The sequence below is a fragment of the Ranitomeya imitator genome, chromosome 4, assembly GCF_032444005.1.
Source record: "Ranitomeya imitator isolate aRanImi1 chromosome 4, aRanImi1.pri, whole genome shotgun sequence".
Lineage (NCBI taxonomy): Eukaryota > Metazoa > Chordata > Amphibia > Anura > Dendrobatidae > Ranitomeya > Ranitomeya imitator.
In genome coordinates, this window is record NC_091285.1 from 212,741,253 (window position 1) to 212,759,325 (window position 18,073).

The 18,073-nt window shown below is 43.1% G+C and overlaps 1 protein-coding gene across 3 annotated transcripts in view; it reads left to right on the forward strand.

The window, feature by feature from the left end:
- EEA1 (early endosome antigen 1) overlaps positions 1–18,073 on the forward strand; it is a 216,317-nt gene that overhangs the window by 175,570 nt on the left and 22,674 nt on the right. For all 3 annotated transcript variants that reach the window (XM_069764363.1, XM_069764362.1, XM_069764364.1), the window contains 4 exons: positions 2,785–2,970; positions 6,798–6,980; positions 16,364–16,549; positions 17,445–17,576. In XM_069764363.1, the coding sequence (XP_069620464.1) occupies positions 2,785–2,970; positions 6,798–6,980; positions 16,364–16,549; positions 17,445–17,576 (687 nt within the window). The remainder of the gene's footprint in view (positions 1–2,784; positions 2,971–6,797; positions 6,981–16,363; positions 16,550–17,444; positions 17,577–18,073) is intronic.

The following is an 18,073-nucleotide window of genomic DNA, read 5'->3' on the forward strand; positions in this document are numbered from 1 at the left end:
CGTTAGTTACGGGCACTTATTCCTCATTTCCACTTCCCCCTCCCCCCACATCGTCGGAAAATCTCCCAGGTCTCGGTTACCAGCTACTAGTTGAGACCCTGGAGAACATGATCAGGGCCGGTTTTTACGGTCCCTATCAAGTGATCACCGTTATTCACCGAATAACAGCGATCACATATTAAGAAAAAAATGTGGCCGCATGCGCTGTGCGCCCGCTGAGATCTGCTTGCCGGTACCCAGCAACAATAGGGAATTTTCGTATTTGTTCCTTTTGATCACTGTGATAGACCCTATCACATGGGGTTAGGGTTGGAGTTAAAATTGTGCTTGCTGCTCGGGTATACACGGAGTATCGTGAATCTACACGTTTTTTTTTTTTTTTAACTAGACTATCTCACTTGGACACCCACGATACTCGCTGCATACCCGAGCATCCAATGCAAACTGCAGTAGCGCGCACTTGCGCTCAACACTAATGACGACATACTCCATTTGACACTTAATGTTATCAAATTCTGTGTCATACCTCTGGGTTCAAAATGTTCACTATATGCCTGGATAAAATGTTTGAGGGGTGTGGTTTCCAAAATGGTGTCATTTGTGGGCGGTTTCCACTGTTTAGGCACATCAGGGGGTCTCCAAATGCGACATGGCACCTGCTCTCGATTTCAGCCAATTTAACGTTCAAAAAGTCAAATGGTGCGGCATCCCTTCCGAGCCATGCTGTGCTCTCAAACAGTAGATTTCCCCCCACATATGGGGTATCTGCGTACTCAGGAGGATTTGTACAACACATTTTGTAGTCCATTTTATCCTGTTACCCTTTGAAAATAAGACCACCTTGTGTGGATGATGCGTCCATACGTCATCCACACAGTCTGCTCGGCATTGCGCTCCTGCGCTGGTGTACTTCTCTGCCTTGTGAGGGCAGAGCAAAGTACTGCAGTGCGCAGGCGCTGGGCCTCTCTGACCTTTCCCGGCGCCTGCGCACTGCAGTACTTTGCTCTGCCCTCAAAAGGGCAAATAAGTACACCAGCGCCGGAGCCGATCAAACTGTGTGGATGACGTAGGGACTAATGATGAGCAAGTATACTCGTTGCTCTGGTTTTCCCGAGCACGCTTGGGTGATCTCAGAGTATTTGTTAGTGCTCAGAGATTTAGTTTTCGTTGCCTCAGCTGCATGATTTACAGCTGCTAGACAGGCTGAATACATGTGGGAATTCCCTATCAAACAGGCATTCCTCACATGTATTCAGCCTGTCTAGCAGCCGTAAATCATGCAGCTGCGGCAACGAAAACTAAATCTCCGAGCACTAACAAATATTCGGAGACCACCTGAGCGTGCTCGGGAAAACCCGAGCAACGAATATACTCGCTCATCACTAGTAGGGACACATCATCTACACGAACCAAGAAGGAGGACAGCGATCATAAGATGAAAGGCGCTGGACCAAGAAGAGCTACACCCCTCGGGCCGGACCGCCCCGTAGGTGAGTATAATAAAAGTTATTTTTCAGTTCTTCAGGTCGGGTTGGGGGCAGATATACAGCATTATAGAATGCTGTATATCAGACCTGAAAGGTGATGGCTGTATCTCATATTGACCAAACCTGGTGACAGGTTCCCTTTAAATGTTCATTTTTTTCCTTCCACATTGCTTCAGTTCCTGTGAAGCACCTGAAGGGTTAATAAACTTCTTGAATGTGGTTTTCAGGACCCTGAGGGGTGCAGTTTTTAGAATGGTGTCAATTTTGGATATTTTCTGTCATATAGGCCCCTCAAAGTTACTTCAAATGTGAGATGGTACCTAAAAAAAATGTTTTTTTTTTTATTTTGTTGGAAACATGAGACATTGCTGATCAGCTTTTAACCCTTATAACTTCCTAACAAAAAAAAAACTGTTTAAAAAATTGTGCTGATGTAAAGTAGACATGGGAAATGTTTTGCGTGACACCACTCTCTGGTTTAAGGGCATAAAAACTAAAAGTTTAAAAATTTCCAAATTTTTGCCACATTTCCGTTTTTTTTTTTTTCTCAAACACAAGTCCCATGGGAGAAATTTTACCACTAACAATGAAGTACAATATGTCACGAAAAAACAGTCTCAGAATCAGTGGGATCTTTTGAAGCGTTCCAGAGTTACAACTACATAGAGTGACATTGGTCAGAATTGTAAAAATTGGCTTGGTCATTAAGGTCAAAATTGGCTCAGCTACTAAAGGGTTAATCACGGCTGTGTATCTTCATTTATATCACCCTTGAACAGTTGCAGTCTGTGCATGGTATATAGGACGGAAAATGCTTCTTGCCTTCTAATACCTCAAGATTATGGGGTTTAAAAAGTCTTAATTGGTTTAACCCCTTAAGGAACAGTCATATTTTGGGCCCCAAGGATCAGGTGCCATTAATATGTAGCGGTATGATGACTTGTCCTTTGTATGATCAGTTGTATTTTCCAGTGGCAACATTTTGGGGTAACATAATTTATTGATTAGCATTTCTTCCATTTTTTTTTTCTGAATTCAATTAAATAGTAATTTGGTCATTTTTTTAGTATTTGCCCTTTCCCATCATGATTACTGTGTAGGAATAATAATAATGTGCTACTGGAATATGTGAGTTTGTTTTCAATAAAATGTCTTATAGAGGAAAGTTAGTTTTTTGGGTGTCAATTAATTAGCCAAATGCCTACACTGACATATGTATATACATTTTTAAGGTGGCTTATTTGGCCTAAAGCAATGTTTATTAGCTCTATATTAATGTTTTATAACCTATTTTTAGGAATCCACCAAGCTGAAAAGTGAAATACAGGCTATTAATGAAAAGCTGCAGCGCTCCATACAAGAAAAGGAAAAACTTCAACAAGAACTTCAGACACAGATGAAAAAGATCCAGTCATCTTCTGAGGAAGATAAGAAAAAACACCAAAAGGATATACAAGCCCTCAGTGGACAGTTAAAGGAGAAGGTATTTGCAACTTACTTCTGCCCCCTTTTATTTAGCATATGCTTCTTATCCAGAGATTATCTGAAAAAGCAGAATATTATTACCTTATAGTAAATCTATAAATGTTAGGATATTTGCTCCTACAACTGCATAATGCTGAGGATCTTTCCTTTGGGAATATTACAAGAAATAACTTTATTGGCAGGACCAAATAAACATTAGTTTTGCCAAAGCACGTTTACAGTACGTAATAGGGAGTAGGGACTATGGGAACGATGGATGGGGTACAGGGTGGAGGGATGGAAGTCCATGGCATATCATGGTTGTCTTTCTCGCAGTCTATGGCACGCGCTCAAATACTGCGCTGCTATCTCCACCGCGCTCTCTTCTTTCCCCAGCAGAATGTTTTTTCTTCCTCCTTCATGGAGCTGAAATCTGGGAAGAGGTCGGATAGTCTCCTGAAGTGAGTGTCCCTCACTGCTGCGTATTTGGTGCAGTGTAGCAGGAAGTGGGTCTCATCCTACAGGTCACAGTGTAGGCACTGTCTGTCTTCCCTGGGCTTGTTGCTCAGTCTGTGCCGGCCGACCTCGATGGCCAGATTGTGGGCACTGTGTCTATACCAGCTCACGATCTCGCAGTCTCTGGGTCCGGGAGTTTCTCTAGATATGGAGCCAGTCTGTAGTCTCTCCGAAAAATCTGGTACATGGTCAGTTTCTGAAAGCTGTTGATCTCGTTCTTCCATTCACTGTCGTACCTCTCCTGCCCCTCCTCTACCATCTTCCTGATTCTGGCTTTTGTCAGGATGCTTTGGTTGATGGTTCGGTCAGGTTGGGTTTGGGTGAGCTGTCCCGGGGGTCCTGGTTTGTGGGGACTAGCTATATGTAGCATGGCTTTATGGTAATGGGAGCTTGGGTTGCTAATCTGTTGGTGACTCTGGTAGGACAGCACCCTTTTCAGGACTGCTAGTTGCAGTGAAAATCTGCCCAGCTCAGCCCGACAGGCACTGTTGGCGGTGCTCCGATGGACCTGGAGAAGGTGTTTACAGTATTCCAGGTGGATTATTTCTGTTGGACTGGAATCCCATTTTGACCACTCTGGGTATGTGTGAGGGCCCCAGACTTCACTGGCGTAGAGGAGGATTGGGATGATTATTATAGTACGAATGTAGCTTCCGGAGGAGGAGAGGCGGTGGAGCGGGGTCACAGGAGCGAGCTGGGCGGAGGGGGTGTCCACGCAGTGTGAGGCAGGAGGTGAATCTGCATGCATTGATCTCTTGGCGGTGGGCTCCAGGAAAATTGTGCTGGTGTTGGCGCATGCACAGATTTAGATCTTGGCTCAATGACGAGACGAGATCTCAATCTGCGCATGCGTGTCCTCTGGTGCCATTTTCCTGAAGTCCATTGCTGTTCCCCTCCCTTCTTCCAACTCGGCCAGCAGCATCGCCTCACTGCTACAATCACCAGCTTACTGCAGCACGACCTTGCTCCTGCCTCCTGTGACGCCGCTCCCCTACCGCCCCCAGTAAGCTAAATTCGGACTATAAGATAGTCTCCCATTTTCACACTTAAAATTATTTTTTTTCCTCTTTTAAATTTGAGGTGTGGTTTATGGTTCAGATGTAGCTTACCGGGTTGGGGAGGGGGCTGCTGCTGTGGTGCAAGATCCCAGGAGGCAGGGTCGCTGCTGCAGGAATTAGGCAGCAGGAGTGGGGCAATGCTGCAACGCTTGCGCAGAAATAGATCTCTGCTCCCGTAACTCAATCTGAGCATGCGCCACCATCGGCAGCCATTTTCTTGTAGTCCACTACAGTAAAAATGATGAGAAGTGCAGGGATTCCGCTAACATTGTGTGAAAGCCCGGGGCATGCCTCAGCCTCGCCATCTCCGAACACCCCCTCCTCCCAGCCTGGGGCCCTCAGCATCGCTCCACTCCTGCAGCTGCCAGCGACTCTGCCTCCTGGGACCTTGCTTCACCGCAGCCAACTCCCTCCCCACGATCCACACCCCTGGTAGTGAACTACAAGACGCATCACAATTTTATTAAAAACATTTTTGACCTATATTTGTCCCCAAAATTTGGGGTGAGTCTTATGGTCCGGTGCGTCTTATAGACCTCAAAATACGGTAAGCTCTATGTATGTGTAAGTATATGTTATATAAATGTATAAATGGAATAATTCCCCCACCACACCATTCAAATTAATGAAGTAAAGAAATCAACATGTATGCTCTCGGCGAAAAAAAAAGTCCAAAATATCAAAATAAAAATTATTGAAACCATACGTTAAGCACAAAAATAAAAAATAAATTGAAACCCTAGAATTGCTGCTTTTAGGTCGTCGCACTTCTTCCAAAAATAAATGTTCTCCAAGATGGTATCAAACCAAATGTCAGCTCAGTGCACACAAAACCCTCCTCCATGGATGGAAGAATAACATCTTGCGGGTCTTAGGGTACCGTCTCACAGTGGCACTTTGGTCGCTACGACGGCATGATCCGTGACGTTCCAGCGATATACTTACGATCTCGCTGTGTCTGACATGCTACTGCGATCAGGGACCCCGCTTTGAATCTTACGTCGTAGCAGATCGTTTGAAACTTTCTTTCGTCGTCAATTGTCCCGCTGTGGCGGCATGATCGCATCGTGTAACAAAGGTGCGCACGATATTGTATAAGATGTAATGGGTGGAGGAGCTTGATACGTAGGAGCGCCAAATTCTCCACCTCCTGTGTGCTGATTGGGCGGTACAATACTGTGCGCTCATTCGACATACGTGGTACTATTGTTCCCGGCCGATAAAACCGTGGCTCTCGAGCGCTGTATTCTTTTGAAAGCTGAGGTGGCGTCGGGAACAATAGCGCTCAGGTGACAATTTTTCCAACCAATGCGCGCAGAGTAACCAACGGCCAATCAGCACATTAGAGGTGTAGTTAGCTAGCAGCACAACATGCCCCTCGTGAACGTCACGCATAGATTATGCAAAATGTGCTCTGAATTGTGAGAGCACCTCCTGTGTGACATGCCCGTAGGACTGTCCCGTATGACTTCAACATCGCAAATACGTCATGAAATTATCGCTCCAGCGCCGTGCATTGCGAAGTGTGACCACAGTCTACGACGCTGGAGCGATAATAGAGCGACGCTGGAGCGTCACGGATCGTGCCGTCATAGTGACCAAAGTGCCACTGTGAGACGTTACCCTTTGGTCATTTTTGCTATACAATGAACCTCATAAAAAAACAAACCTCAAACAATTGCGGAATTGCATTTTTCTACTTGCAGTTTTTTTACTGTTCTTCCTGTTTTCTTGTACATTATAAGGTAAAGTGAGTGGTGTCATTCAAAACTGCAACTTGTTCTGCTAAAATAAGCTTAAAATGCAAAAGTTATGGCTCTTGGAGAAAGCTAAGTAAGAGCCGAAAGTTCAAAAACGAAAGGTGGTAAACTGAAACGTTTGGTACCCTTGTAGAATTTTAATTGCTTTGTTTCCATCTAAATCAGGGCTTCCATTTCTAATGGAAGCCACAATCTTATCATTATCTATAATCTTATCATGGTGCCTTCTGGACCTCATAGCCCTATATTGCTTTGATTAATACCATGACCTAGTCATTTACTAGAACAGTGATCATCCTAAAACGTCAGTTATTTTTATTTGTAAAAACGTACAATTAAAAGATTGCGTTTTTAGGGATTTTTCTGTTTGTACTGTATTTGTGGGATCAGGGTGGGTAGTAGTAACAGAGGGTCCTTACTTTTTGACTCCATCACTCCCCATTTCATACCATTATTATTAATTGACTAAAGTTTCATAGTTTTAACTCAATGCTCTGGATTTTCTGTTTCAGGTGCAACAAGAGGAATTACTACAGCAGCAGGTTACAACATTAATTGGGGATCTGGCATCTGAAAAAGGAAAACTGTCTGATTTACAGAAATCCAGTGAAGGCCTCCAGGAAAAACTGGGGAATCTACAGTCCGATATGTACGGAAAAGAGTCTGAAGTTTCCGCCCTTCGACAAGATCTTAAAGTAAGTCTGAAGATGGTAAAAACGGTATCCTCTTGCACAATATTGTATTCGACAGATTTGGATCTAATCCATTTAAAACATAGTCTACCTATGGGTAACCCATCAGGCTAAAGAATAGATCCATTTAATTAAAACCAGGCAATCTTTATTGAAAAAAAAAAATCTAAATAACATCCTTAAAAATCAGAGAGTGCCTCATATCAGAGACACCACTGAATCCTGACTGATGGGTAACAACCATTGGAATAATAATAATGTGATGATCATAGAATATGATACTACATAGGTTAAGTCCAGTGACTCCCCGTACAATATATCACATAAGACCTATGTCATTTATAATCCTTTAACCTTAAGTAAGATGGAATATAATTTCAGCATTATAGACTGACACATCAAATCTTATTTGGGGTATTTATCTGGGCTGTTTAGTCGGAGTTAGTTTTGGTTGGAGTCGGTGTCGGTGGAAATGTACCGACTCCAACTCCAGCTTTAAAAAAAAATGTATTATTTCATAATTGAACTTTCATATGAATTTTATAAATGTTTCTCAAATATATATGTTCTATCAAACTATGAACAACAGTGATAAGCAGTTCTGCTGGAGATAGAGACATTTCTTACTTCTTGTGTGTCACTGTTCTCCACTGCCCTTATCTAATCTTATACTTGGTTAATCTCATGCTGCCCCAACCCCCTACTTACAATATATGAAACTGAAATTGAAAATGTGTTGCAAATTCTTAGTAGTAAAGCTCCTCCTCTAGACTAGATGTTTGGTGTGTGTCTTCCAAGCATCTCACAGCTGCTACTCAGAAGAGGAAGACTGTAAGAAGTATTATCCTTTCAACTATCTTTGCATCAGTTAACTGTGAGTACATGAGGAATAACCGTATTACTGACCACTATATCAGTTGTACGACCTGGCAATAATTTTGTACAATTGTTTTTAGGAAAAACAATTGTCATTTGTATTGTAAATACAGAATTAAAAACCTGAGAATGTCAAAGAAGCGTCACATTAAATCAGCTGTATTTGAACATTTCACCATCACTCAAGATAAAAACCATTATGTCTGTCAGTGTATGACAAATGATCCAGACGAAAACAAATGCTGTGACGCCAAGATCAGTGCATATTCAGGCAAAGATAAAAATGCTCCTACCAGAGCTTCTAATCTAAAGAGACATTTACAGCGCTTTCATCCAGAAGTACTGAAAGCAGTGGATGAGAAAGACTGCATCCAAACCAATGAATCAGTGCCCAGTTCTTCCAGCCAAACAAAGGAGCAGAGAACTTTGCAGCCATCAGTTGCAAGATATTTTGTCAGTGACAAAGTTACTGTGACAATGACAGTAGATACATTTAAAAAACAGATCATAGAGCTTGTTGTAAAGGATAGTGTGCCTATTTCATTATTTTCACGACCAGCTTTTATGTGTTTGAATGGGGAAGTGGCTCGCAAGCTTGGTGTTTCTCTGGAGAGAGAGAGTATTAGAAAATTATTAATCGAAGAAGCTTTTTAACAAAAGGAAGAGCTTAAAAAAACTCTCAAGGGATGCTTTCTGTTTCTTAAAATGGATGTCTGCACACGTCACAGAGTGAACTATTTTGCCATCAATGTCCGATTTGTTTGTGACAAAAATGAAATGGTTACCAAGACATTGGCAGTAAAAGACACCAAAGCTCATCACACCAGTGAGTTTCTCCAGGTCTTAGAGGAAAAGGTTCTGCAAGACTATGAACTTAAAAAAGAGCAAGTTCTTTCTGTCGTAACGGACAATGCTTCAGATATGATAAGTACTATTAAGCTAATGAATAAGAGGAATGATGGTGACCAGCAGCTAGAAGAACATTATGGGTCCACAGACACAGAAATGTTTGAAATAGAGGAACACAGTATTGTAACTGAGGAGCAAACTGAAGTTGCTTTTAGATGAACAGCAACATGATAGTTTAGATGATTTTGTTGAAACTCTGTCAATACGTTCTTTCATTCATCACATGCGCTGTGTTGTGCATACGCTACAGCTGGCTATAAGAGACAGTCTGCAAGAAGGACATGCTGCTGCACTGATTGGCCAGGTGAGAAAATTGGCTACTGTTGCCAGAACCCCTAAAGTTGACTCAATTTTGAAGAGACGTGCTGGAAAATGGGCAATTATTGATCAAGCCACACGATGGGGCAGTACTTACTTAATGATTCAGCGCTTGGTTGAACTGAAAGCCTTTCTTGTAGACATGGCTAACCCTCAACTGACGCTAAATGAAAGTCAGTGGAATCGGGTGACTGAGCTGGAAAAATTGCTAGAGTACCCATTTACAGTGACTAAAAAATTACAAGCAGAGGACTTAACTCCAGGTATTTTCTTAAAGGAGTGGAAGAACCTGATGTTTCGCCTGTCCCAAAGAGGAGGGTTAATTGCAAGTGGCATTGCTACATCAATGAAACGGAGAGAGGAGCTACTATTACAAAATAACATACTTTTGGCAGCTGTTTATGTAGACCCAATGCATCGGATTCTTCTAGATGATGAACAGCTAACTAAAGGAAAAGAAGCTCTGTTTGAAATAGCAGTAAGGAGGAAAGGGTTGCAGAACAGTCAGGAGAAACCAGAAGAATTTGGTCGTCCTGCCACATCTTCACCCTCATCAACTGATGAAGAATTTAATTTCGAAAAACATTTGGATCACAAGGACCATGCAAAGTGTTCCCGTATAGAGGAGTCATCCCCATCAAAGAACATAGCCAGTACATTTCAGCAGAATTTTTCATGTGCACTAAAAAAATTGAGAAATTTGACCGTTCATCAAAAATAACAGTGCAACAAGCGATTCCTCTGTATCCTCACATTGTCAGAGATGTTGCCCGAGTTGTTACTGCTTTGCCACCAACCCAAGTTAGTGTAGAGAGTTTTTTTTCTGTTCTCAAAATAATTACGGTAGATCAGATTTGAGGGCATCCATGAAGGAGGATCTGACAGAGGCATTACTTTATCTGAGGACAAATTTATAGATTTCTTCTTATTAACTGCATAAGTGTTTATTGTATATTTACTTACAAGAGTTTGGAAAAGTTTATAAAAGTTATTTGCTATATTCTAATTGTATTCTAATACATATAGTTTTTGCTCCAAGTGGTCTGATTACTTATATGATGGTGAGAAACTGAATAAACACGCTGTTAATATTTGACAACAGTAAATTTATTGTTACGAATTGGCCATTTATGAAGGAGCCGGAGTCTGAGTCGTAACCTGATAAAATCCAGGAGTCGGAGTCACAACTGTGGCTTACCGACTCCACAGCCCTGGTATTTATAGGGGCATAACAAGTTATATAGCATTTAGAACAATGAGTGCATATAGATATTAATATCATCATCACCAACCTTAGTCCAAAGCAGGATGTTAATACATAAGAAAACCGATATAAATGAATTTAGATGGAGGTAGGGATACATACATATCCACAAGAATAAATAGATGTAATGATATCTAGATGGTAAATGGTTATAGCCCGCATGTAAGGGAAAGAGATAAGCCCAAAGAGTTATTCCTGTAACGAGGAAAAGAGCGTAAATGATCGGTAATGGTCAGGAGAATGTAGCGTGGCGCCCCCACAGTCTGACGCGCGTTTCGCCTCTAGCTTCTTCCTGGGGCTGAAGCACTGCTATGTATAGCACAAGTTTGGGCGATCTCTGCTTCTTCTCCTAAGTGGACTATTAAATAAAGTGAGATTTTTGGTTGCTTACGGTAAAATCTGTTTCTCGGAGCCTTCATTGGGGGACACAAAAACCATGGGTGTATGCTGCTGCCACTAGGAGGCTGACACTATGCAAATAAAGTTAGCTCCTCCTCTACAGTGTACACCCCACCGACAGGAAGTAGGATATTCAGTTAGTGAGAAAGCAGTAGGAGAAGCAACATGTAAAAGAGAAAGAAAACTCAAACTGTAACAATATAACACAATAAATAGAGCTGTTCTACTTGGGAGGGTGCTGTGACCCCAATGAAGGCTCCGAGAAACAGATTTTACGGTAAGCATCCAAAAATCCTGTTTTCTCTATCGCTTCATTGGGGGACACAGGAACCATGGGACGTCCAAAAGCAGTCCCTGGGGAGGGAAAACGGAGTTCCATCAGGTCGGAGAACTGACCACTGCCGCCTGCAAGATCCTTCTGCCTAGGCTGGCATCAGCCGAAGCGTAGGTATGGACCTTGTAAAATTTGGCGAAGATATGTTTGGAAGACCAGGTTGCCGCTTTACAAAGTTGTAGGGCGGAAGCCCTTTGGTGCACCACCCAAGAGGCGCCGACTGCCCAGGCAGAGTGAGTCCTAACCCCAGAGGGGAGCACTCTGTTCTTGACCCGGTAAGCCTCCAAAATTGCCGTTTTGATCCGGCGAGCAATAATCGACTTGGGGGCCGGCAGGCCTTTTCACATACCATCCGGAATAATGAATAGAGAATCCGTCTTCTGAAAGGAGGCCGCTCTAGTCAGGTAGACTCTGACCAAGTCACGCTTGTTCAATGAGCGCTCCAGAGGATGAGTAGGAGCAGGGCAAAAGGAAGGCAGAACATTGTCCTCATTGAGATAGAAAGTGGATGCCACCTTAGGGAGGAAGGAAGGTGGAGGCCGCAGGACGACCTTATCCTGGTGAATAACCAAGAAAGGTGGACGGCAAGAGAGGGCCGCCAACTCTGAAATGCGCCAGATGGAGGTGATAGCCACAATAAAGACCACCTTCCAGGTCAGAAGAGACAGGGAAACCTCTCTGAGAGGCTCAAAGGGAGAACCCCTCAGGACTTCCAGTACAAGATTGAGATCCCAGGGATCCACGGGAACCCGGTATGGAGGAGCTGCATGCGCTACTCCTTGAAGGAAAGTATTGACCTGCGGTTGGGATGCTAATGTCCTCTGGAAAAGGATAGAAAGCCCCACGTCCAGCCCTGCCTGGAGAAAAGCCAAAATGGGAGGGAAAGAAAAGAACATAGGTGGAACATGAGTGGACTCGCACCAGTGAAAACAGACCTTCCAGGTTCGATAATAGATCCTGGAAGATGAAGACTTCCGAGCCTGGATCATGGTGTGAATCACCCGACCTGAAAAACCGGACGCTTTCAGAACTGCGGTCTCAACAGCCACGCCGTCAAATTGAGCGACCAAGAATTCGGGTGGCAGATCGGACCTTGAGACAGCAGATCGGGTCTGTCCGGAAGCCTCCAGGGAGCGTCCGCGAGAAGGTTGTTGACCTCCGCGAACCAAGACCTTCTGGGCCAATCCGATGCGATCAGGATGACTGGTACTCCCCCCTCGCCTTGCTCTTCATCAATAGCTTGGGAAGAAGATTAAGAGGGGGAACAGATAGGGAAGTACGAACTGCGACCAAGGAATGGCCAGAGCGTCGACTCCCACCGCGATAGGATGGCGGGGCCTGGAGATGAAACGAGGGACCTTCCTGTTCAGTTGGGACGCCTTGAGGTCCACATCCAGAGTCCCCCATCGAATGCAAATTTGATGGAAGACCTCCTGATGCAGGGACTATTCCTCTGCCGCAAGGCCCTTGTGGCTGAAGAAGTGGGCAGCCCAATTGTCTACGTCGGGGATATGCCCCGCGGTTATCGCCGGGACCGTCACCTCCGCCCAAAGGAGGATCTTGGAGACCTCGGCATAATGCCAAGGGACTCAATGTCCCTCCGTGGTGGTTGAAATATGCCGCTGCCGTGGCGTTGTTCATCTGAATTGGGACTGGCAGACCTCTGAGAAGTCTCTCCCAGTGAAGAAGGGACAGAAAAATAGCCCATATTTTGAGGACGTTGATCGGCAGCGAGGACTCCTGCGCTGACCAACGTCCCTGGACGGTCAGGTGGTGAAAAAACGCTCCCCAGCTGAGAAGGCTGGCGTCCATCGTCACAACCTGCCAGAGAATGGGAAGGAAGGACCGACCTAGGAAGATGAGGAGACGTCAGCTACCAATTGAAGGACCGTCGGACTCGATGCGAGAGATGAATTGGACGATCCAGAGAAAGGACAGACTTGTCCCACTGCCAAAGGATCACCTGCTGAAGAGGTCGTGAATGGAATTGAGCGAAGGGGATCGCTTCTGATGTTGCCACCATCCTTCCCAGGACCTTCATGCCCGCTCTTAAGGATGGAGCAAGCGAATTTCCTGACGGAGAAGCGCTCTCTTCTCCTCGGGAAGAAAAATCCTGTTTCGACGGGTGTCAAACAGCATGCCTAGGAACACGAGGCGCTGAGTCGGAACAAGGCAAGACTTGTTTTTGTTGGCAAACCACCCAAAAAGGGACAGGGTGTCGAGAACGATGGGCAGGCTTTCCTGGGCCTGAGAAAAGGACGGAGCCTTGATGAGAATATTGTCGAGGTACGGAAAGAGTACCTCTCAACCTCAAGATGGCCAGCAAGGCTGCCATGATCTTCGTAGAGGCGATGAAAAGGTACTGGTGGGTGGCTGGCTGGCATCTGAACCCAGGGAGATGTCCTGGGCAGGGCTAAAATAAGTCTTTGATGCCACTCTGCTGAAAGCCCGTATTTCCCTTAGGAAATAGCCCCCCACCTCCCAAAGGGAATCGCTGACTTAATGTCCCTGAGGAGATAGAGGAGGCACCTTCCTAAATGCTCACCTTCTTCAGCTGTATATCTTCTCTGGAAGAGCCTGAGGAAAAGGAAATATACCTCATTATTACGGAATGCAAAGACGTCCAGAAGATCTTGCTGGTGGACGTCCTCGTCTCCTCCAACCGACAGGCTCTGGTGGGCGAGTGGGTGGGGGACGGAGCTTGGACCGGCCATGTCTCCTAAACACGCTTCTGTGTTAGGGTCTTGGTCCTGCAGCCAGATCTATGAGGATACGGGGTGGCAGTACACGCCGTACTCATAGTCTCTTTGTGGGAGTACAGTTGTGACCGTTCACACTTTATCCCTCCAAGGTATCTGAAAGGAAACAACGCACATTGAGGTAGATATGGGTCTAATGAAAAACCCGTGTCCACCTCCTACTGACACTAAGCTAAACTGAATATCCTACTTGCTGTCGGTGGGGTGTACACTGCAGAGGAGGAGCTAACTTTTTTATTTGCATAGTGTCAGCCTCCTAGTGGCAGCAGCATACACCCATGGTTCCTGTGTCCCCCAATGAAGCAATAGAGAAAAAAAATTAAAAACACAAGTTTAAATCACCTCCACTTTGCTCCATTGAAAATAATTTAAAAAAATGCACATTTGATATTGCTGCATTCGGAAATGTCCAGTCTATCAAAATATAAAGTAAATTAACCTGTAAACAACGTAACGAGAAGAAAAATCTAAACACTAGAATTACAGTTTATTGGCTGCTGCAACATTGCATAAAGAGGCAATCAAAATATTGTATACTTACCCCAAAATGGTAACAAAAAAAGAGTCAGCTCAGGGCGCAAAAAATAAGCCATCACCCAATGAAAATGCTGCGGAGCTCGAAAAATAGCAACGAATGCAAATACTTCTTTTCATACAAATTTCAGAGGTTTTTTTTCCGCCACTTAACGGTAAAGAAAAAAGAAACTAGACGGCTATGTGAATACGTTGCGGAAATGGGTGCAGAATTTTCTGCACAAAATCCGCATCTCCTGGCAGAATCCGCAGGTGCAGATTTGCCGCAGATTTTGTGCGGTTTTTATGCGGAAGTGATTCGGATTTTGTGTGGATTTTCTGCAGTTTTTACCACTGCGGATTTCTATAATGGAAGGGTACAGAAACGCTGCAGATCCGCACAAAAGAAGTGACATTCACCTCTTTTAAATCCGCAGCGTTTCTGCGTGGATTTTTCCGCACCATCTGCACAGCTTTTTTTTTTTTCACATTGATTTACAGGTAGCTCGTGCTACCTGCTTACATTTAGTGATCACATGATCACTGGGTCTGGAGGAGGAAGCACTGTTGGTGCTTTTTAATCTGTATAGACAAATGCTAATTCAGCATTGTGTATATAAGGATGAAATTGTTCCACTATCATCTTAGAAATGTTGTAAATGGATATGCTTTGTTCGCGACAAAAAAGAAAAGAGACATACAGAAAATTGAGGAACACCCCATATGCACAATATAATATTTGAAAAAAATAATTTATTTGAGAGTACAAAAGCAAACAAACCACATAAACAATAACCTAAAAACATGAATGATAAAAACAGTAAATCAACAACCCAAAAAGAGAAATAAAGCCCCCTAGGTGCTGGACAAAATAGACCAGGGACCAACGATAAGGGTATTGCACTGTTATGCTATATGTATACAATTAAGGACATAGGGCATGATTGTATGCGGGAGGAAATAAGTACCGTATGTCCAAAAAATGACAGACTGTAATAATGAACAGCACACAAAAAACATATAATCAATATTTATGTAGAAATACCCCAATGCCTATGTAGTATGAGGGGTAAAAATACCCAATACAAGCAATCAAATCACTCTATTGCAATGGAGGCATGTACAGGTCTAGAAATTATGCAGAGTGAGTGGAAAGATCTAATATGACCAGCCAAACTACACAAAATGAATGACAGCTGTGTTGGTAAATAAACAGACCTATAATATGCAGCAGGCTGTAATAAACAGAAAACATGCCTACCTACAACAGACCTCTACCAGAAGATATCAATATGGATGAATTTATTATTGTTCATATATAGTAGAGGTTTTTTTTTGCAGGATATATAGACAAAAATAGAGTGGGTATATAAATGCAGTCGTATCAAGAATACCCTCATTATTAGTATAGAGGAAATGTCTGACAATAGGGCTCTAGGATCAAGCTGCATGCGCAAAGCGGAAATATATATACGGCATGTGGTCATATGCATAAACAACATGCATCAGCTGAATGAACCCCACAACTAAGCCGTTATGTGCAAACGTCTCACACATAAAAAATCCCTATTTTGTCAGTATGTGTGTAAATTACTGACAACAGAATAATTAAATTGCATTAACATAGACAGGAGTATGTGTGCGACATATAGTATGTGCAATTATAATGTGCACCAGATAGATCTGTCCAACAAATAGTTAGCCACCCTGCACAACCCAACCCGCATGCTTGAGGGTGTGCATGTGAATCTATAATCTATGCACTAACCAAAACTGCCCGTCAATTAGCATAACCGCAAAAAGTGTGCATCCCTAGTCTAAAATATATCCTATCGAACATGCCCAGCAATGTGCAAACCCAATCAGAGGTCCAAGGGGGGTCAAAGACCCGACGCGTGTCGCCACAGCCGTGGCTTCATCAGGGGTAAAAAGTGGACTCCACTTTTTATAACAGAATTGATTGACAAGCGACAATAATTCACGTGGATGATCATAATTCCTGTATACATTTCAGTCCTTAGAGGAAAAACTAATACTAGCCCAAGAAGAGCTGAAATCTAACAGGAATGAAATAAGTAGCCAAGTGAAACAGATCAAGGAGTTAACTACAGCGAAGAGCACCATGGAGCAGGAAATATCGACAAAGACGAACCAACTGAAGGAACATGGGCAAAGTCTTCAGGAATTTCAAAAACAGAAGGTAGTTTGCTTTTTCTTATCTTTACCTTAAAATATATTCAAAGATTTTTTAAGGTCATCTGTTTCCAGTATTTGCAATCTCTCATTAGTTTGTTGCTTTTTGCTGTATTATTTTATATTTTTTCCATATGTGTGATTACTATTTTTAAAAGTTGATTTTAAAACAAATTGCATTGATAACAGCTAAAATAAATACCGAGTATAAGCAGAGATTTCAGCCCAATAATCAACCTTTATGCAGCATTATATGGCACATTTTCTATGGAGCATCTTATGGGGCCATAATCAACCTTTATGCAGCATTGCAGGGGGCATAATATTCTATGGAGCATCTTATGGGGCCATAATCAACCTCTATGCAGCAGTGTATGGGGCAAATGATTCTATGGAGCATCTTATGAGGCCATAATCAACCTTTATGCAAGATTATATGGGGCAAATGTTTCTATGGAGTATCTTATGGGGCCATAATCAACCTTTGTGCAGCATTATATGGGGCATACTTTTGTATGGAGCATCTTATGGGGCCCATCATGAACTGTATGGAGCATTATATGGTGCTCCTGATTCAATATGGATATTCAAAAACACTTAACCTACTGATGTCTCAGTGAATTTCACTTTTATTGGTCTCTATTTTTATTTAAATTTAACAGAAGCTGCTGCATTTCCCACCCCAGGCTTATACTCGAGTCGTTGAGTTTTCCCAGTTTTTTGTGGAAAAATTAGGGGTCTCGGCTTATACGTGGGTCGGCTTATGCTCGACTATATACGGTATATATTTTCTGAAATCTATGTCGAGAAGCTCCTAAGAAGAAGTAGGTAATTTGCTGAGTGAAACCGTATTATCCTCTTACACTACCATTGTGTCCATATTTGTTTTATTCTTTTTTCAGGCCCTCATAGATAAAGAGTTGAGTGATGAAAAAGTGAAAGGAAATAATTTAACTGCCCTTAAGGATAAGTTAGAAGAAGAACTCGCAAAAAAGGGAGAAGAGCTAAAGAATTTCAGAGCAGAATCTCAAAAGGTATTTGTTTAATAAGAAGTAATTCTAGACCATACTATACGATTTAACATACTAAATATCAGTAATGCAGTTGGCCTCTTGCATCTCCATGACGTACCAATCAGAGACGTAGCTAGGGTTTTTGTTCGGGGGGAGGGCGAAACTTCTGACTGGGCCCCTAAGCAGGTAACCTTAATTACAACTGGGTGACGCACCCTAATAGTGGATGTAGGAGATGACTGCACTGTTGCTGAAAATAATCTCTGTATAAAAACCAACATTGATATTACCGCCATATGGTCAGTGGTAAATACCACTCCTCCAGAACATATAAGTGATTACAGTACATGGTGACTTACAGAGGACGTTCTTTCTGATGGAATCGTTCACTTTTCCCGACTTTTCTATCTGGCCCAGACCGACATGACAACTTCTCCAGCCAGGACTCGTCTGCAGAGATTACAACAAAGACACATTTCACTTCTCATATTCCAGCCTTCACCATCTATTCCCAACTG